Source organism: Larus michahellis, chromosome 6, assembly GCF_964199755.1.
Source record: "Larus michahellis chromosome 6, bLarMic1.1, whole genome shotgun sequence".
NCBI lineage: Eukaryota > Metazoa > Chordata > Aves > Charadriiformes > Laridae > Larus > Larus michahellis.
The window spans coordinates 61,267,036-61,289,467 of NC_133901.1; the positions used below are offsets into that span (position 1 = coordinate 61,267,036).

At 41.1% G+C, this 22,432-nt stretch overlaps 1 protein-coding gene across 6 annotated transcripts in view; it reads right to left on the bottom strand.

The window, feature by feature from the left end:
- LOC141745444 (VPS10 domain-containing receptor SorCS1-like) overlaps window positions 1–22,432 on the bottom strand; it is a 306,057-nt gene that overhangs the window by 79,468 nt on the left and 204,157 nt on the right. For all 6 annotated transcript variants that reach the window (XM_074593201.1, XM_074593202.1, XM_074593199.1 and 3 more), the window contains exon 6: window positions 8,330–8,394. In XM_074593201.1, the coding sequence (XP_074449302.1) occupies window positions 8,330–8,394 (65 nt within the window). The remainder of the gene's footprint in view (window positions 1–8,329; window positions 8,395–22,432) is intronic.

Here is a 22,432-nt window from a genome sequence, read left to right on the forward strand (position 1 = left end):
TTCTCTGTCGACAGCGTAGGTAGATACACTCCGGCAAACCTGGGCAATCATTCCAGACACTCTTGAAACTAAAGACCTTAGCAGTTTCAATCAGTTGTATCTTCCAAAGCAAATGGCCTAAATGCAGCCCTAAAGCCATCTCATCCACTGTCACTGTATGGGACATCCTCATCTGCCATTCTGAAGCAGTGCAGGGTGCTCATCTCATAATCCATCACCTGAAGAAAAACAGTTTGATTTTCTTCATGGTGATAATTTATCCTAGAATACAGAACCAGATTCTCAGTATTCAATTTGGGCTCTTTCAGATCAATTAAGAAGTTGCACTTTGTTTAATGACGAAGCCGATTTACAGGAAGGAGGATTTTGGCATTTTAGCATTAGCACTTACATGACAGAAATACTACATGACATTTAATTTTAGAACTACTTCTAATATTTCTCCTTGTTGGAGAAGCACAGCCTCTTGTTTGATATAATTACCACCTTCTGATCAGAGAAGCAGCATTTTACACTGAAACAGAAATGGCTGAATTTTTACCATCTCATATTTAATCTCGGTTTTAATTAAAATCTATGATTTGACATTTCCTTCCTTGCTTCTAAGGGCTGTTGACTTCTGCTTGAAACAGACATGCAGGGTAACGAACCTTCAGGAAAGTTTGATAAGGGATGATTTTACCCCAGCATTTGCAGAGTTCTTGGAATATATAAATTGCTAAGTATTATTAGTCACTGCAGTTTATAACATTTTATGCTTTCGCAGCTCACTGCAAAATATTAATTAAAACAGCCCAGATAGCATGATTGAAATGCATTTCCCTTCAGAGAGACATGATTTTTTCCACATTAGCCACGAGAGGGCAGGGAACGACGTAACTCCCAGGCTGCTCATTCCAGTGAGCTCAGGAAAGTTCCCTCTCAGAGCTCTTCAGCCCTTTGTCCCTCTGCTCCCAGGAAGAAGGGAGACAACGGGGCCGCAGCCTCTTCCACCACCCAATAGCACTGTGTGGTGCAGCATGTGCCCTCCTAGTCATAAGATGAAGAACGGGCATGCATTTCTTCACCTGCAACACCAGTTCCCACACCTCCTGATAATTCAATCCACTGTATCATGAAGGACAGCCCCCCCACACCTGCCCCCACATTCATCCCCTCTCATTCTGTCTCAAGAAGGTTCCAGACAAGTGCCTGACAATCCTCAGCTCAAACAAAGCGGCATCAGTTGAAATGGCTGGCCCCACCACTCCCTGAGCTGTTGGTAAAACTGGGTGTCTTTTCACACATGGGATCAAATCACCCAGCACGGAGCTATATAGGATCAGAACTCTGTTTCCACCTTGATTCCTTTTTTTTTTTTTTGCTCCACCACCATTGTTTCCATTTACTTCCACAGGCACACTGGCTGCCTGGGGACACTAAGAGGAGACTTCCCATGCAACTTCCCTGTGCTCTATCCCGAGAGCACAGGGAGGTGACAGGATGGGTGCTGCTGGGACCAGCCAGCAAAAATGATTAAGGAATCTCCTCCACAAGAGATTTTAAAGAGATTTTAAAATCTCCAAAAAGATTTTAAAGTTGGCATCCATTAGATGTGACTGAAGTTTTTTTGATCCTGTTTTAAAGGAGGAATGGGGACTATGTCTATTTCTGCTGGGATCGCAGGAGCCTGCACAGCAGTGATTGTACCACTGATGAAGATTTACTAAGGTAATTCCTGTGAACTTTTACAGTGCAATTCTCCATGGCTTCAATTCTAAAATGCCAGTAATAACTACTAAAGGGCAGAGCACTGAAATTGCTTAAGCTAATCTCCCAAACAGCCAAACCCCGAGATCTGCACACCAAGAAATCTCCCTCTGCCATGGGAGGCAGAAAGAAGGAAAACAGGCTTCTTGCAGAGCCTGGATCCCTCTTCTTTTCCTAAGGGAAGTTTTGCTGTGCTCACATTAACTCAAGGATTTTGTTTCGGCATTTGATTCTCATGGACATTTTATGTGATTCCATTGGCAGAGCTTTGTAATTTAGCATTAATTAATGTCAATTAATGTATTCAGTTGCTAAGCTCTGGAATTAATTTCATTAGTTTTCCCGCACAGATGTTTTCCCTGCCATAGGTAATTAGGACATTATGCTTTTCAGTTCCAGAACCCTCACCTCCAACAACAGCTGCTGTTTTTAATATACAACAACAAAGTCACGCTGTGCCTGGAGAGAAGAACATAGCAACTCCCAGCTCTTACACCCCCAGACACTTTGATTTTGACAGGTTTAGACACCAACAGTAGGATTTTTCTTGGGGATAGGCAGCTATTTCTAAAGAGGAAGCAAGAAAAGTCACAGAACACAAGAATGGAGAGACATCTTGTAAGGGAAACCTCTGACAAAATTAATCTGTTTCAGTCGTGAAAGAGAATTGCAAATGCTAACACACAGCAAAAGTTAAGAGCCGGAGGGACCCTGTGCCATGAGATATTTCAGTCTTTTCTGTTTACTTGAGCTCCATCCTAATATGTTCTCAAGGGAAATGCATCCAGCCTGTCCCAGAGAGATTTCTTGGCTCAGCTGGTGGAGATGGAAGGTTGTTGGTGGTTACTGGAGGTCGATGAGCCTCTGCAAAGGTACAGGGGAGAGTTTCAAACCCTGTCCTAAAGCAAAGTAGGACTTTCTTCAGGATACTTTGTTGTCAACTGTTATTTTGTATGACACATCAAATCATAATACCCACTGCTTTCCAGTCTAAGCTTGCGTGTATATCTTACAAAAACCTTATTTGATCGCAAGAAGAGTCAGAGAAAATATCCACTATACTCACTGTGAACGTATCATTCTTCCTGATTTTTATTTCTGTTGTCTTTAATTCATCGAGGAATATGTCCTTCTCTCTACAAATAAATCCACTAAGGCCAAATCAGGAGTTTATGCAAAGAGCATCCCCACAATCTATGACTTGTTTGTCTTCTAGATTTACTATGGAGTATCCTAGTTCATTACTGAGCAGCTTAGGCATTAGGGATAGTTTCTGCTTTTGAAGGACGAATGGCAGGCATCCTGTGACTAATGAACTGTAAGAACATAGCAGTAACATATCTCACTGAAAGACCCAGGCCTGTTAACCCCTCTCCAACAGTGACTAATAACAGAAGCCTAGAAAAGATTGTAAGAATTTGCCCAGGTGCCTTGGCCGTCCAGGTATACCTTCAGCATCCACAGCCTCCCATACATTAATCTTTCTACTCATTTTTTGAGAAACATAAAAAAATGACCGTTTTTTATCCCTTTCCATCTGGTCTGCATGTTGATTTGTGAAACATTTATGGTATGAGAACACATTCATAACTCTCCAGCACTCAGCAACTACAAAGCAATTAACTAGTAATGAAGATCAGTGGAATGAAGCCATCCCATTTACTAACTACTCACAAATCTGTTTTTATCCTGCTGCTACTCTTTCTTCATTGCACATCAGAGTCAGGAGTCTTTCCTTACATGGGGAAGTGTATCCTCTGCCATTTCTGGCATAAGGATATAATTAGAGAAACTAACAGATGTCATTCTCCAGGACTATAATAATCATGATCAGGAAAAAATATGAATCACCATCAGGAAAAAAACCCCAACACTTTAGGACACTCCGGATATTAACTCACCACTCTAGCTATGTTAGCAAAAGATTGTCAGGCTAGGTTGCCTACTCATTTTTTCCACAGCAGTGATTATTTTATTCTTCCTAGTCATGTTCTGTGAAAACAGAAATTAAAGTCCTAGCACAACTTTGTGATTCAGACACCATTGGCCAGGTGCTCAGTCTGTGTTGATCAGCAAGCAGAGCACACCTGCTGACCCCAGGTGAGGCTTTGGTCTTACTTGCAATCACAGTGGCACCTAAATTACCTTTCAATAAGAAAAGACACTGTGTAAATCGGGGCAACAGAAGAAAAGCAAAGGAAACAAAAGTATTCTTTAAATATAAGGAGCTCTCTAAATTTTTGCCAGAACATTAGAAAACCCCTTAGATTCTTTCACCCCCACTTTAAAAAAAAAATAAAATTACATAAATGAAACTTTACTCAAAATCAATTGGCATCTATCTACATAAGCAAATGCATATCTCATAAATGTAACAGTGGGTTTTCTTGACTTGCATTTATCAAAACTGTCACTTAGACGTCCTCTGAGTCAGCTTTGCAATGCTCTGGAGGGCCAGTGGGTACCCAGTTAGTTTCCAAATGCCTAGTAGGAATTCATCTTTGTAATTCTCACCAACAGTCTGGATTCCACAGTAGGGATCAGCTGAATAAAAATTATCTCCCATGTCTTACTGGGGTAACCCTCCTTCGCTCAAATCAGAGAAACCCATTAATTAAAGATCTTTCAGGACTTGTGTATTCTTTACAAACCTAAAACCCACTTGTCATTAAGTTTATACACCTTCTGAAAGCACTTCAAGCTGCATTTGAGCAAACCTAGATTTCACTCCCACCAGTCACTCTGCCTGCAGACTGTGGCGGTGAATTTAAGAGGAGCTTATCGTGTGGTTAAGAACTGTAGGGGATTAATTATCTTACTGGGGTGTTGACCTGAAACCAGTCAAAAAAAAATATATCACAATTCCTGCTGACTTTGCTGGCTTGCCTTTGATCCTGTTCCAAAATCGAAGTGGAACACCAGGGACACCCAAGTGTACAAATGGAAATGTGAGATAAGGTTCATATGAACTTCTTCCAACCAGAAAAATCAGTTTTGCTACTGTGCTCTCAGTCCCAGCTTGCCTCGGATTGGGCCTGAAGCCTTTAAAAAATAAGCACAACCATTTGATGAGGTGAAAATTTGCCTGGTACTCTCCAAAATTTACACAACAGGATTGAAAACATAAATGGCAGTCATTAGCCCTGAAAATCTGTCTCCATCAATACAACTAAATTGCACAGTCTGTACTCAGTTTGTTCATCACTGCCTGCACTCTAGTTTGATGAGACACAGTGTGTTCAGAAGGAGTCCAGATTTTTCTGGATCCTGAGAAGAAAAAAATAAAATTAGGGAGAATGTGAGCTCAGGTACAACATTGCTAGCCAGATCCTCAGCAGGTGTAAATCAATGTGCTGCTGAAGTTATACTGATTTATGCCTGCTAAGAGACTCCTATTTTGGTCCTTGTAAACCTTTTACATTATGTATATAAACGCAATAAATAAAATGCACAGGCAGACCATAATCAGGGAGCAGAGATAGAGAATTATTGGTGTTCTAGCAGGGAAAACCCAATACTAAGGCTGTTGCTGATAGATGTTCTCAAACAACGCTGCCAGGGAGATGGGTTAACATTGTACTCTGCTGACATTTCCACTTCTTCTCACCTAAAGCTGCAGTTGTACCACTCAGCGTCTCTTGGAAAAGATACCAGCACAAGAATGAGGTGGGTTTTTTTTCACTTGTGCTGAGTTCAGCAGGTTTTTGATTAGCCCTCATATTTCCACTTCAGGATATTTTATATTATTGCACAGATTGTGTGGTGGTTTCCACACCACCTCCCTTTCTTTCCTTCTTTCTCTGTACCTTGTTTTGGCAAGTCTGCCTTCATCTACCTTCTCAAATTTAATCCTTTTATTGAATTTTTACACTTGGTTAACTCTCAAAAGAGATATTCCAAACAAAGTATAAATAAGTAAATGCAAGAACATTTAAAAAAAAAAAACAAACAAACAAGAAAAAGCCCAAGAAAAAACATTTGCAAATTACCCCCTGCTTCAAATAAAGGTATCTTTCTCAATTCAGCACAGTTCACCCCATCACCCCGCTGCCCATGGGAGTGATGGGGTGAAGCAGGACACACCTGCTTCATTCCAGAAGAGAAAGGTTTATTTATCCACCAGAGGGTCATAGTTACTTTTTCTAGGAAAAGGAGACTGATTTAGAAGGCAGCTCTAGTGGCCAAGAGACATGAATATACCAAGTTGGTTGTGGTAACTAAAGGACCATGTATACATTCTTAGCCTGTCTCAGTCTCAAAATCCTGTGTCCTGCAGTGCTGCCAAATGTCTTCTGGCAAAAAAATGCAAAGTTCCTGCTTCCAGCTACCCACTGTCCTCTGCCAGAGACCAACAGTCCCTGGAACAACAGGCAAAACAGAGCACATCACAGAATCGTACCATAGAATGGTTTAGGTTGGAAGGGACCTTAAAGATCATCTAGTTCCAACCCCCTGCCACGGGCAGGGACACCTCCCGCTATATCAGGTTGCTCAAAGCCCCGTGCAGCCTGGTCTTGAACACCTCCAGGGATGGGGCATCCACAGCTTCTCTGGACAACCCAGGCCAGTGTCTCATCATGCACAAGAGTATGCACTTACTGAAAATCCAACACATTTTCTTATATTGCCAATGAGCTGAGCTGGGGACCTCCTGAATCATCATCAGAAGTTTCATGCGAATGACTGGCTTGCGAGAGGGGTCACCACTGGCTGAAGGTGTGACACCACTGCTATATTTACACTAGAAGTTCTGTCAATGCTAAACAGAGACACTTAAGTTGTGCTGCCTCACAACTAAGCCAAAATAAGTGCACAGAATCAGTTACTAGAGCTCAGTTGATGAGCAATAATTTGTTATTCCACAATTCTTTACTAATATGCCTGACTCCTCAGTGAGGCCAGTTTCATGTACCTGTTTTTTGGTTTCCACCTTAAGAGCTTTAATAAAGCTTACTTATTTGTTAAGCACTCAAGAAGTCTTTTGCATAAACGTGCTATAGCTGTGCAAAATGTTCTTATGTATCTAAGAACTCAAACAAGACCGTTCACGGCATGTGGAGCATGGCACCTTCTCTGCCCACTGTGAGCTGAATATCCCTCAGAAGCATCACCAGAATATAGCTCTGTAAACACTGATTGCAGTGCTTCGTCTCAGTGACCTCAAATTCTTAATGCCTTATAACAGTAATATTTTGCGCTGAAACAGACACCATCCTGCTAGAATATTTCATTCTCATTTAGCATGTCCCGAGAAATAGAAAGCCCCATGTTCCCAGCCTTGCCACCGTGTTCAGGTAAGTGAAACTGAGAGGAGAAATAATAATCAGAGGACACAAATGATAAGCAATAGAGATAATACATTCTTTCACTTTTACTAATCTTGCATATCTTGAAATGGAAAGACCTTTAAAACTTTATGGTTTCTATCTCGCAGCTGTTTCTTTTCAAAATTCATCTTCCAAAAAATTCTCTTTCATAATAAATTTCAGTGAGTTAAAAAACTGATTACTTTACAGTTACCTTTTCAGACAGTTTTTAACTTTCCAATGACAAAATACACATTTTCAGCAACACCACTGCGTTTAGGGGTACAATTCGGGGGAAAATTTTATCCATTTTTAAAGGAATTAATTGACTGCATCATGAATACTTATATATTGCAAATAGTAAAAATCTACTTGTTATGTTGCAGCAAAGCTGCTATTTACAGAGGAAACAATATGGAATTACAATGACAAGATCTATGGCAGCCAGGCTTTCGGTGTGATGCCTGCCTGAGGCAATCCAGTGTTGTGGAAAAGAAATCCATGGAGAAAGATCTGCAAAGGCAGTGGAGCTTAAAGATAAACCTTGAGTGAGCATGGGTGGGAGGAGGAAAGGCCAGCAGGTGGCTCAGGGTGCCTCAGAGAATTTACAGCCAATTATGAGAGTATTTTGGAGTTGCAAGTAAAGGACGCTCCTGGAATGGAGAAAAGGACCTCAAGAGGCAAGGCAGGGAGGGAGAGGAGTTGATGAAAGCGAAGAACAATGATAGAACAAGCAATAACAGTGAAGAATAAATTTAGGCTGGTCATTGAAAGGTTTCTAATGTGAGAGAAATGAGGTATTTTCAAAGGTAGTACCTAAGGCAGAGTATCCCTGGTCTGCTAAAACTGTAAAGCTATGAACAAGGTGATAGTATGTACTGTGTGAAACAACAGCAGCTAGACTCTGTGATCCAGGAACTTCTCTCCAATGTCATATTCCCATGAACAAAAAAGTGCTGTATATACGAACTCCAATTACTGCTTATCACCTATCCTTCCTTACCACTTTCTCTGCTCCTTTCACAGCCGGTTAATCCCAATTTTTCACCTATCCTTCCTTACCACATTCTCTGCTCCTTTCACAGCCGGTTAATCCCAATTTTTTGCCTTACTGGCAAGATTTCTATTCTGACAGACCTGACTTGGAACAGTCAAAACCCTTCATATTGAGTTAATCACTAAAGAGAAGGCAGATTTCCATCACGATATTGCGTGGTTACAAGACTATGAGAGCAGTCCAGAATACCACAATATTTGGAAGCTGATGTACTTACGACCATCCACTGTCTTTGCCTCCAGGTGCACGAGATCAGGCTCTCTACCAGACCCCATCATGGACCTGTAAAAGACAGATTGATACAAAGGGGTTAAAAAAAGAGCTGATCATTTTGAAAGCATTTTTGAGTTTTCCCTTAAATAAACTTGAAAATTTGAAAGAAAATCTACTATTTTATCGAATCAATGCCATGGTACTTATGAGTTCTTTATTTCTGACCCCTTTATTTCACTTCTTTGCACCAAGAGACTTGCTTCTGTTCTCGTTGGTACCTGACAACCTCCTGATTTGGTCAGAAGGATGCATTTCAGTTTTGGGTGGGATACAGAGACTTTAATTGATGGGATAATAGTGTTTGCCAGCATACTAATTATAGCTGTTCCTTTATATCAGACATTTTATGCACATTTGTTTAATTGACACTTTTAATGATCAATATTCCCTCATTAATTAAGAAATTTTAAAAACTCATTTCATCCTGAGACATGTTATCACTTCTGTTCTAATAAAAACTGTGTTCCGTTAATAAAAGAAATGTAGGATTGACTCAGAAAATGACTGTTCACTCTGAATTAACAAGCAACAACATAAAGACATTGAGCACTGCAAATAAGAGTTTTATAGACTTAAGCTTTTCTTCCACTGTTGAGGTTCCTCTGGATTGGCACTGCTGGGGATGGATAGTCTGAATTATGGCAAGCATATGCCAATCCCATTGTACAGCAGCCTCAGCAGCATCTCTGACAATCAGCCTTGTTTCTGCCTTGGTCCTATCATCCAAGTCATAACCCTAGATTAAAGTTAAGGGTTAAACAACCAGTTTCTTGTTAGCTGCCTAACTTCCAAGTTAATAGATGCATCAGGGAAGAGAAACACTCATTTCCAGTGATAGCCAAATTAGACGCTGTTCTTTCAAAGCCTCATTATTTTTCAGGAAATCAAAAGTGGGGTTCAAACAGTGATTTAGACCTTAATTCAGTTCCCACTGACTGCAATCAGAGACAGCTCCAGCCCTTAATCATCATGCGCATTAACTAATAACCATTACACAAACGTTAACAATAACAAGACTACTTGTGTCCTGATTAAGCCTTAGCTTTGCTTGACAAAATCTGTAACAACTCTCTAGCTAGAAAAAGTTTGGATTTTTTTTTGTTCTCCTTTGCTGGGGACTGGAAGTTTCAGAAAAGGCTCTGAGCCAGCATTGCTTTCAGCTCTTCTCCATTTTTAATAACATTTATGGCAAGGTCTTTTTCTCCTAAACATTCAACTTCCATTTAAAATCTGTACTTCCTGATAATTGACACCAAGTGGGTGGGAAGGGAGTACCTTCCTAGGGCATTTTTCCTTTACCTGCTATCATCAGCAGATTTAGGGCCAAAATGCTGGGCCTGCTAGTTACAATTCAGTTCAAGATAAACAGATGCCAGTGTCAAACAGCTCTAAAAAAAATTCAGAAGGACTAAGCTTGTAATTTGGCATATCTCCTTTTTATTCTTGTTCATTCAAGCAGGCTTTAAGCACACCTGGAACTGGGCTACCACAGAAGACACAGTAGGGCTTTGTCAGCGCACTCCTCCTCCTGACCTCACACAGCCCCATGGGGATGTGAACTCTCCAAAGAAACAAGGATTGCATTCCACGGATTTGAACGCTTTGTCTCTTCAGAGACCCACAACAATGGTATTCATCCAGCAAAGAACTTGTTGCCCTAGTTAAAGCCTGTGACTCTGCGGTCAGGTGCTTGGTAGTTTTCTCCTCACAGTGCTATTCTGACGGCAAGAAACACCTCTATTGCATCTTCTCAGGCAAAGACAGCTAATTCAGAAAGAGATGTCTCACCGATGGATAGGACGTTACTGTCGCTATTGTTTTCCCTTGTGATATGAGCCGTAATTTACATCAAAATCTTAAATGTCTTACGACCAGTGCATAAATATCTGCACCCACAAAGCCGTGAAAGTTAGAAGGCTACACCTGTAGTGATCTGTGTATTACTTAGTTTCACACTATGACAGCCAGTATTGGGACTGCAGAAGCTTCAACTCAAGGTAGAATTAAACTACCAATTGTCCCAAGGGTGTACAGAACAAGGATGGCTGAAACATGACTGGTGATAGACACTATTCATCTACTCAAGGGCTTCTTTTCTTTTGATATCTCCTAACCCCTGCAAATTAGAAATGTGATGACAAGCGAAGATGAAAACTAAGGCCCACAGAATCTAAGGGAGTTCCTAAAGTCAAGCAGTACATCTGAGGTAGAGGCAAGAACCGTATCCAGATCTTCCTATCCGCTAGATATTTCTTCCTGCCTTAGAAAACACACATTCCATTGCTTTGATATATAATAGGCTTAATTTACTTGTGACAGCACAAGGTCACAGTCAGGCCCATAATATTAAATGATAACATGAACTATGAGTTGCAAAGGACAAGCAAAATACAAATACATATCTGCTCAAATCAATATTAGCTGTACACAGCTGACATCCAGAAACATATCATTCCCATCCGGATTCTGCTGAGACCTTACCCACCAGAACTTTTTTAATGTCACATTTTCTTGTATCATGCTGTTTTGTTCCATGGTAGCCCTGTGATATTTCTCTAGACATCCCTCCATACCTCCTGAAAAGCCACATAAAATAATATTCGTCTTACCAAGTTATATACTATAGATATTTAACGCTGAGCTAATCACACTCAACTCTCTTTGCAGGCAGTGAGGAGAAACAGGCAGTTTTTCACTGTGGTTCATCTGAACGGTGCTAGATATGACTTCATGAGAAGACAAACTTTGTCCTAGAAAAGGCTGTTTCTCTACATCGAATACAAGATGTCTGGACACCTACACGACAGACACCCAACATGTGATCACATAAAGGTCCCACAGCAGGTAACACAACAGGCCTGAAATACGTTTATTACCTACATTTAAAAACATGAATTACAGATAAACTACAGATTGTGAGGAGAGGGGAAAGAGAATGTCCTGGGTGGCCTTCTCTCTGAGAGAGTATTGTTTTACATAGCTTACCTCAGGTTTATTATTTACTATATGGCATGTGAAAGCCTAGGACAATTTCAGAAATACAATAGTGACTACAAAGAACATATACAGGAGATAAATACCATGCTCTTGGTTGCACTGCACCCAAGAACACGCACTCTGTAGGAAGATAGGCATATCCTGTTTACACGCATTGGACAATCAGTTCTTAAAGCATCTACTGGAAACAAGGTGTTAGGAACTGTGGAATGTACATCAGAAATCTTAAATTTTTAGTATGTCACCCAGGTCAATCACAACACTACTGAGCATGCAGCTACACTGTCAGTAGGTTTGCTTGGTTTTTTCATTCTGATGGGGCAAAAAAAGCAGGACAATTACTTCTACAAGCCTGGATACCATTAAGTAACAGCGTTAAGGCCCTAGCTTCAGTATGAAACTAAATGAATAAACCTAACTGACCACAAGGAAATTCCAGTCCTGACTGATGACTGGATTGGAAGTCCGTATGACAAAACTAGAGTGATCAATAAATACATGCTTCACACGTGCAAGAAGGAAACGATATGCTGGATTTGCCCTAGATAACATCAAAGCCTCAAACTCAGTGTTTCTAACTGGATACAACTGCCCACTCTACTTCATTATCTTTTGTGAACATGGTCGATACAACCTAGTCAACGTACACTTCAAAAATTAAACAAGGAAGAGTGCTGCGCATTTGACAGCTTATAAACTAAGCACCCTGCAAAGAACAGGGGAACGGATGAGCAACACTGTGGGACCCACTCACTCACTGGTTTCTCTCTGAAATTTCTCTAAAAATAAACAGCAGTCCAAAACTTTGCCATGCCCTGTTCTGAGCAACTTTTGTTAGCTATGCCGGCAGCACTTTCTTCTTTTTTGCAATTCTATTCTTCCCTTTCAGCACTCATTCTCAAAGACCAATCGCTCATACACCCACAAACTTTTCTTCTTGCCACGGTCTATGTTTTCACTTTATGGTAAAATGCCAGCATGCCCTTTGTCCGTCCCTTTAATCTCAGGCTTTCTGTAATACTCCATGAAACTTCAGTACACCAGGGATATGCTTGCAACACTTTCTGCTGAATGGTGCCTATTGTATTTTTGCGATTAGCTTTTTGTATTTTGTTGGTATAATTGTCTGGATGCTTTGAAAAAAGTAAAAAGAAAAGAGGAAAAAAAAAAAAAGACCAAAAAAAAATATCTTTTGGGAAAATGAGGATTTAAAAAAGCCAAGGGGAGCGCAAGGCATTAACCCCACTGCCTTTACACACAAGATGCTCACATTACGAAAAATGTAGAACCCCCACAGTCCTATTACAAAGTTGCTTCCAAAAATTTTAATCATCATCAAGCCTAAGTAGTCATCTGCACTTGAGAGCTTCACAAATCGATATCAGTGGCTGCAACGCAGTAATTGCTCTGAATGCAGATTCTGCATCCACCGTGAGAAGCAGCACAGGGAAAAGACCCCAAATCATCCTCTGGTTTAGAACTAGGCTGAACCGAACAAAAGCAGCCTGGCACTGCCCATTGCACAGCAAATGCTAGTTGGCATATTTCTGTAGTGACCAACCCCTTGCCATCTCTCTGTCTGAAACATTTCTAAAACCTTGGCTTCCTTGGCCTGTCCGCTCTTTTGAGCCAAGGAAATTCAATAGAGACCCTGTTATCCTGAGGTTTCCACCTCTTCTATATTTTTTCACTTCTGGGGACAAAACCAATTGTTTATGGATGCTGGGAACTGATGAGGCTTACAAGGCAGTCAGACCACTCAGAACTGCAAAAAGGCATCATTGTGAAGATAGCAAAAGCTTCCACTTAGCGTACTTAATTTCAAACTACCACTTTTCATAAACAAAGAACTTGAAGCACCAGAAAATAAGGGCTCCATCTCAAGGGCTTGTGCATTCTGGAAAGTAGCTTTGGGCGTCTTTGGTTTTGGATACTTGACTTCAGACACAGTCACACCATATCTGGGACTACATGCACAAGAAGCTTGATGGCAAACTTTTCATACATATTCCTTGTATCACACATGCTCACAGCAGCCAAATCAAAGGTCTTTTAGCTAAGCAATAAAAGACAATGTTATTCTACAGAATCTTCAATGTAAACGGCCCAGAATGAAAGGCTGGAAGAACAGAAATGCTGCTATGCCCTTTTCACAGACAGAACCAGTGCAAATGTCGTTCATTCTTTATATGGGGACAGAAATGTTATGCAGCTTTCCCACGTCTCAGAGGAAATGAACAAGTGCAGAACCAGGACTCCTACGACCATCCCTCACCTTCTTTTAGGGGAAAACAGGTATGATTTGTTCATGCAGCAAAGGTTGGCAGATAAATGACAGCTAACAGCACAACTCTACTAAGGCAGGTGGAATGAGATCCACACAGCTCTGGCCATTTTGAGCTTCTCAACACTGACTCAGAGTGGGTTAGAAGTGGCTGCAATGCAATACCAAAGAGAAAAGTGACACATCACTTGGAAAATCCAGTTTCACCCCTCATGATTAAGAATGATCATTTGCCACAGTACCCTCTCTTCCACTTCCCACAATCTGTCCCAATTCTCTTTCTGGACATTAGACCAGTTGCATTCTGCAGACGACTTCGTGCTTAAGGTGTTATTTATTTTGAGATGTCCCCTGATCTTCAGCATTACTTCTTCCCAGCCCCAATTTGAGCACACCTCCATCTCCACATATACTGCATTACACAGAAAGACTAATTAGCTGCACAGACAGGTGGAAAAGAGAACATATTCTCAGAGATCCTTATGCCAAAATCGTCCTATGAACATAAATATTCTAACAAGCTTTATCCTGTCACAATAGAGCTATAAAGTTGCTCTGTTCAGCACATGATAATGGCTTTGTAATTCAATTATTGGTAGAATTTGCCTTTGGGGATTTATCTTCCTTTAGCCTCAGCACTCATCCGAATCCCTTATCGTAAATCTTGCCAATGCAAAACCAGCTCCCGCACTACCTCTGGGACACATCCTGCCACTTCATGTTAAAAAACTGACAGCTTATTCCAGCTTAGTGCATAGCAGGTTTTGGGTTTTGTTTTAAAGTACAGAATGAAAACAACAACAGTAGATGACATTCATGGAGTCTTTAGTAGCACCAATTTTTTGATTCCACTGATGCTTCTTATAACACTCTAAATCCTAATTGCCATTCATAAAAATAGTAACATGTAGCACTGAACAGGGAGCTTTTTGTCCAAAGATACAAAAGTACTTGACAATCAACCTTTAAGTAACCTTCCCTGCATGCTACTGATTTGTCCAAGACCTATGGAAAAGTACAAGACCAGCAGATCAAGTCAGAAATAGGGGTTGAGGAAAATTTTTGTTCTTGGCTTTATAGATAAACTCCACTGATTAGTCAAGAGCACAGGGACCTCATTGATTTGACCAAGATCACACAGTTGTTATGTGGCAGAGACAAAAATAGAGCCTGAGAGTCCTTCAGGCTCCTTTTTCTTTTACTATTATATTGACTTCATGAGAACTTTGCGGATACTCTCTGTTCCTTTTTTGCTTGCAGAGGTCAGTGAATCTGCCCCAGGGAGCTTAGTGTGGGAGGGAATTCTTGTGGTTTCTCTAGTTCAGTCCCTACTATGTGAAATTTTACAGATTTAACTATTCCTGGAACAGACTTTAAAGATTGTTTGCTAGCTTTAACATCTCTTAACCATATTCTCCTGACACGTTTTAGAAACAAAGGGCCAGATTCCAGACAGGCATAAATCAGCGCTACATTTCTTTCTATCTGGCCAATAAATCTCCCCTGATAATAATCTAGTTAAATTTTCCCTGCTACAACTCTGCGCTATTCTTTCCCACATTGTCCAATTAGATGAAATGATATAATTCTGTGCAATTCAACTGGCAGCCACTGGGTCAAATCCATCCTATGGTGTGCTTTACTCAGTTTGTCACCTTTTCTCTAGAACTGATGGAAAACAGCAGTGCAGTGCTCAGCTTCTCCTAGTTGTGCCACCTCACAACACTGACCCAGAAAAACAGGTGGCTCTTGCTGCTAATACTAATACAGACGAGTAGGTAAATGGGGGCAGTGGTGCGACTTTCAGGCCATGGGGAGTCACTTCTACTCTTACCATCGTTTTTTTGCAACCCTAGGACAGGATTACCCACAGCCTTCCACCACATGATGTCCACATACAACCCACAGTGTCAAGGACTGTAGCAAACCAAGCCTTCTCCCCTGCTGCAGTAACACCACAGCTCTCTGTGGGAAGCGCCAGAGGGGAAACTTGGCTAAAACTCTGAAACAGACGGATGTGAATTCTCAGGGAGGTAGGTATCTATTGCTGGTAATGCTGGGTGGGAGGAATGTCTTAAAATGAGGATCTAATTTAAGTGGATAAAATTCAGTTACCAGGATTAGATCCTGATTTTAAGATAGCACTCCTGTCCTACGCCTCTTTTTCATATATTGCAGGAAACTTAAGACATCATACTGGCTTGAAGGGAGAGAAGGAAGAAGGTATCCTCTAGTTATAGCCTCTGAACTCAGCTCCCTGATATAATGGACCAAACCCACCTGATTTACTGCTTCTCTGCTGGCACAGTCTAATAGGATCGTGGTTTCCCACTGTGTTAAGATGCATGTTTCTGGCATCTTTTAGCGCTGTGGCCCAGTCAGTATGCTCCGGAGGAGGCCAGGAAGTCATTTACAGCAAAAGTGTAAAGTCAACTCTGGTAACACAGTATGCTGCTCATTAAACATACAACAGAAAATAGCAGTGAAACCTTCCGGACATAAATCTAGACAAATCCGCAGCTAACTACTACGCAACTGCCTCACTCTCTCAAGGGCTGCTCTTTTTAGGTGTCCTTCATAGGTTTACGGAGAAATCAGTTTCCTGGTCCAATGTCCGTTGAAGACTGTCATGTTCCAGGGTCTCGAATCACACTGCAGACTTCTGCTACTGAGTAACCCCCAAATCAAGATTTTGAACCTGGTATATGCCTGCCTACTTCTGCAGATCTTTAACAGGGGGAAGTGGATGACGGGAGAGAAGCTGAAACTTGTGGGAGCCTGTACTCATTTATAAAGTATCTCTGGATGATTTTTTAAGATAAACCAGCTAAACTGGGAAAACCGAAACGCACCAACCTATGCATCCAACAGATTGAAGCCTCTCAGTCCCAAAAGACTTATTCAGGTGAATACACCTCTTCTCTCTATTCACAACTGGAAGACAAGACTCTAAGGGGGGGAAGGAAGCAGAGTCAGGTAAACGGGTAAGATTCTATTCAGTTATGACTTTTAGGATAACATTCAAGTTACTATTTTAACCCCATTTTTTGAGCCCCCAGGATAATCATAGAATCATAGAATTGCTGAGGTTGGAAGGGACCTTTAAGATCATCGAGTCCAACCTTTAGCCTACTCTGACAAAAACCACTTCTAAACCATGTCCCTAAGTGCCCCATCTACCCTTTTTTTAAACACCTCCAGGGATGGTGAATCCACCACCTCCCTGGGCAGCCTATTCCAATGTTTAATAACCCTTTCAGTGAAAAAATGTTTCCTAATATCCAATCTAAACCTCCCCTGACATAACTTGAACCTGTTTCCTCTCGTCCTATCACTTGTCACCAGGGAGAAGAGGTCAGCCCCCATCTCTCTACAACCTCCTTTCAGGTAGTTGTAGAGGGTGATAAGGTCTCCCCTCAGCCTCCTCTTCTCCAAGATAAACAACCCCAGCTCCCTCAGTCGTTCTTCATAAGGTTTGTCCTCCAGACCCCTCACCAGCTTTGTAGCCCTTCTCTGGACACGCTCCAACACCTCAATGTCCCTCTTGTAGCGAGGGGCCCAAAACTGAACACAGTACTCGAGGTGGGGCCTCACCAGTGCCGAGTACAGGGGGATGATCACTTCCCTAGTCCGGCTCACCACACTATTCCTGATACAGGCTAGGATGCTGTTGGCCTTCTTGGCCACCTGGGCACACTGCTGGCTCATATTCAGCGGGCTGTCAACCAACATCCCCAGGTCCTTTTCTGCCGGGCTGCTTTCGAGCCACTCTGCCCCAATCCTGTAGCGCTGCATGGGGTTGTTGTGACCCAAGTGCAGGACCCGGCACTTGGCCTTGTTGAACCTCATACCATTGGTCTCAGCCCATCGGTCCAGCCTGTCCAGATCCCTCTGCAGAGCCAACCTACCCTCAAGCAGATCAACACGTCCGCCCAGTTTAGTGTCATCTGCGAACTTACTGAGGGTGCATTCGATCCCTTCATCCAGATCATTGATAAAGATATTAAAGAGAACCGGCCATCATATAAGAGTTGACAGTACTTTTTCTCTCACATGGCAGAACTCTGCCAAACTAAGGATTTGGGACTGAGCAGTTATAGTTTGCTTTGACAAATCTTGATTTGATTATGAGTAACAAGTTCTCTCAAGAGACTACTGGGACCAGAGGATCTGATTATTGTAGACTCAGAGGACCAGAGTGATACCAACCTCTGCTGTGTGACTTTGGGCAATTTTCTCAGCCGTGTCCAGGGAAGAAAGATACGTATTTTGGATCTCAGTTTCTTAAGAACTAAAACTTATCATAAATCCAAAGAGTCTAAATGAGCTTTTAGCAGCAACAGAAAGAGGATGCTGTGTGTCTTTTTTCTGTCCTTGCTGACTCACATGGGGCTGGTGAGTTTGTATCTCTGGAAGCCAGACAGGAATAAAATCCTAATTCCCAAGATAAATCCGAGAGATTTCAGCCTTCATTTGTAGCAAAAAGATAGAGCTACATCACGGTCCAGCTGCCTGAGAACTGTAAGCAGAGGTTTTCACTAAATCCTTTGAAATGCCAGTGGGATCTTTAGTGAACGCTGACAACTGAGAGTATGTTTCCTTGCACTGTGGCTGGGCAGGATGTAACACTGACCTTTCTGGTGAAGAAAGGGTAAATGTCAGGGACACTGAATGGTGACAAAGTGCTCTAATGTGTGTTACCCACCATCAGTAATGTTAGCAGCAGCAACATGGTAAGGGCCAAGGGAAGGCACGGTTGCAGATTTGCTGTTCACTCTGGTCCCTGGCAGTGTAGCTTGCCTGCAGCTCATCTGTATCTTTAGGCTGGCAGCCATGAAGCTGCCTGAAAATATTAGCAAGGTAATAGCAGCCTGTGTTATAGAGGCTGGGACCTTCTGTCTGACTTTTTCCCAAAGCCAAACTTCAATTGTAAGCAAATGTGTTGTATTCAAGTCAGAGAAAAAAAAAAAAGAAAAAAGAAAAAAAATAATCAAGCAAAATCTCACTACTCTTGCTGTTCCTCATCAGTCAGCTGCTTAATTCAGATCTCCTGAAAACTGTTATGGGTCCCACCGTGATACCCCTCTCTGGCATGTGCCCATCTCCACCATATTTAAGTTATGAAATACATACATTTTTAGTTAAATTTCTAGTACACTTCAACTCATCAGGTATGGCGTGTGTGTTAGATCAAGTGGATGAATTTCTGGACAGGCTGCCACAATGCCCTTTGATTGGCATCTTCCCCAGCAGCCTCCAGCAGTTGCCCTGCAGTGATTAAAAGGTCTTGTTCAGCAATACACAGCATCATTTGTAAACAGCCCGGATACCATGCCTTTTAAATTGCCTCAGCCCACCTGGGTGGGCGTGCAAATCTCACCAAGCCAAGATCCGACAAGAACACCGGGACACTTCGCCTGGCTTGCTCCGACTGCTTGAATATAATGAAGTTTTTAACTGGACTTTGACTTTTTTTTTTCCCCCTGATTTTAAGCTCTTTCAGCTGCTCCAATGAACACAGTCAGGGTTTTTAAAATACAGTTTCTAGCCTCCTTTGGAAAGAAAAAGATATATACTCTATAATTCTACTCTGAAGATTAACTTTCTTTGCCATTGCTCATAAAAGAAACACAAATATAGCCCTATCGACTCCTCTGTCCTCCCAGCTGCTTACCAGTTTATCTTTTTCTGCCTTTCAGTGTGTATGCATATCTTTGTATTTTTTGAGGGGAAAGGTTGGTTGGCTGCTTTTTTACAATGTTTGCATCCATTTTCTTCTCATACTCAGAAAAAACCAAGACAGAGTGGAGACAAAACAACATCTCTTCCCAAACTGACATATCTTCTGTAATGTCTTCAGGGAATCATTAACATCATGGACACATGACCCTACTGGAAATGAGCTCCACTATGAAACGGTTTTGCTTCTTATCAGCCTATTATACCTATGTAGTTCATGAAAGACCTGAGCTGTACTTTTTGTGCAATTAAGACAGTCATCTTAGAATCACAGAATGATTTGGGTTGGAAGGGACCTTTAAAGATAATTTAGTCTAAGCCCTTGCTATAGGCAGGGACATCTTTCACTAGATCTGGTTGTTCAAAGTCCCATCCAACCTAACCTTGAACGGTTCCAGGATGGGGCATTCACAACTTCTCTGGGCAAGTGTCTCACCACCCTCATAGTAAAGAATTTCTTCCTTATATTTAATATAAATCTACCCTCTTTTAGTTTAAAACTGTTACCCCTTGTCTTGTCGCTACAGTACTTGCACCAGTAAAGAGTCTCTTCATTTTTCTTGTAAGCCCCCTTTAAGTACTGAAGGGCTGCAATAAGGTCTCCTCAGAGCCTTCTCTTCTCCAGGATGAACAAACCCAACCCCCTCAGCCTGTCCTCATAGGAGAGGTGCTCCAGCCCCCTCATCATTAAAGCTCTCTAATCTTCTTGAAGTATGGAGTGGTACTTCTTTTTGTATTTCTCCTACCTGCTTGTCTGGATGCGACACCAAAATAAGTAAAAAAAAAAAATAAAAATCAATAGCACTGATACAGTTAATGATTATAACTTGATGATACAAGTTACTAGCTGGTCTTTTCTATTGTTCAATTTATACTAGTTTCAAGAAACTTTTATTATTTGGCTTTATTTCTTTTTTTTCCTCCCTAAGTTTTTCAAGGTTAGGTTATGACTAGAATCAGTTGAGAATCTTTTCAGAAAACGCCTCATTTAAAAAAATATTATATTTTGCAGACCTCTTAATAAACGTTTAACCTTTATTTTTATTTTTTAAGGACAGCTCTAATTGTGATACCTTGACTTACTGACTTTCAGAAAATAATTTCTTATTGAAGACATGTCTTGATTTGAGCTTTTAATGAGCAATTTCTGTTTCTATATTTTGGCCATATTGAACCATATGCACCATAACTAGGTTTTTTGCAACTACTGGTCATGAATGTTTGGATTTGCAGGTATCACTGTTGAACTTTGGACCACTTTAAAAAAGCAAGAAAAAAGTAAAGTAATTCCCAATACAACTTATTTACCAACTGTGTTCACATTTGTATTCACTACAAACCAGTGTCTTTGCCAACAAAATTCCGTCATAGGAACGTATGCTGAAAATCACCAAGTATCATAAAAATAAACTCAGAAGTATTTAGATAAGGCATTTATCGAACTAGCATCTACTGCATTCTCTTCCTCTAATGCCAGCTACATTAGTAAACACTGTGCTATCAGCAATAATCCATATATGTTAACTTGCTGTTTCTGTATTACCCTGCTAAACTAATATTGTAGTAATAGGGTAATTAGGGTATTTTCATAGAGCACAGTTCCACAACTACTGAGCACCTTGACACCTTTCATGCATTTTTGTGTCACAGTACATTTAACAGCAAAATCTCAAGAACCCGCCAGAGAAATAATAAAAAAAACATGAAAATTGTTGATACAGTACAGAACTGCAGTGCCTTGGGGTTGTATGCAGCGTGGATCTTTTGTGTTTCCATCAGACACATAACATACAGTTGACTCTGAGTGGATTACACTTTCCTCAGTATACTACTTTCACATACTTAGATTATGCAAACAGATATATGATAAGACACCCAAACTATAGCAATTATTAGACATGTCTGTTTTACAGTAGCCTATCACTAAAGCCTGCCCAGCCCAAATGTGTCCTTTCAACCTTTTAATGAGATAGGGAATTACAGATCCCTTTTTCCTCCTTTTTATTTGTTTGTTTGGTTGGTTTTTTTTAAGATAAGAAAACTCCAGTCACCTCTCATTTTAAAGGTTTGAGTTTATCTGCTCATCCCCCATCTGCTATCTTCCTCCGCAAAGAGACATTACAATCTCTTTCATCACAAGTGTGGATGTCAGGGCATCACTTAGAGCTGTAGGCGGAAGAATGGAAAGGGGGAACAGAGGAGCTCTGAATAAACAAAGATTCTATTTTCATGTTAATGACTCCTCTTAATGAAACAGAGGATATAAGATTACAAAATACATATGAGCTACAAGGAGCCGAGTTGTTGCTACACAGAGCATTTTCTCAGAGTTATGTAGCAGGCATCAGCAGATTGCTTCAATGTTGTTCTCCAGGGGTTTAAATTTCTCTGGGGTGGTAGGAAGAAGGGGTATTTCACAGAGCAGCCAGAAATAAGTGAATAAAAAAGAAAATTCTCTTGGAAACAGGTATAAGAAATGCAGCTGTAAAAGACACTGCAGCTTCTCTGACAGCATTTGCAGGCAGACCCTTCTCAAGACTAAAACTAGCAACCTCGGTGGTGTTTATTCACAAGGCTTACAGTGAACTGCAAACTATTCATAAGACCACATGACAGAGTAAAACGACAATTAAAATATCAGCGAGCAATCAGGAATATGCATCTTTGCTTTCATCAACCATTTGAATCCATTTAAAAATCTTTAAAGTCTTCCAAATGTTCCTTCCCTGTCAAAAGAAGCAGCACTAACTAACCAAAGCCTCAAGAAGGCCTGATGCCAAAGCCTTCACTTTGTGTCTTCCTGATCTTAGAAAAGTCCCAGTTTAGATAGTCCTGGAAGCAGTCTGTAATAAAACAACTCTTCAGCCTTCCTTACGTATTGGAATATAGCCCTTATTCTCCGCAGATATGATAGCCCTCATTCTCTGCAGAATACAGCTGTGCCCTGGTTGACCCCTTCAAAACCATTTGATTTAGAGAAAGCACCAGGACAGGAGAGAGTGTCCCCACAGTCTGCTTGCTTTGAAA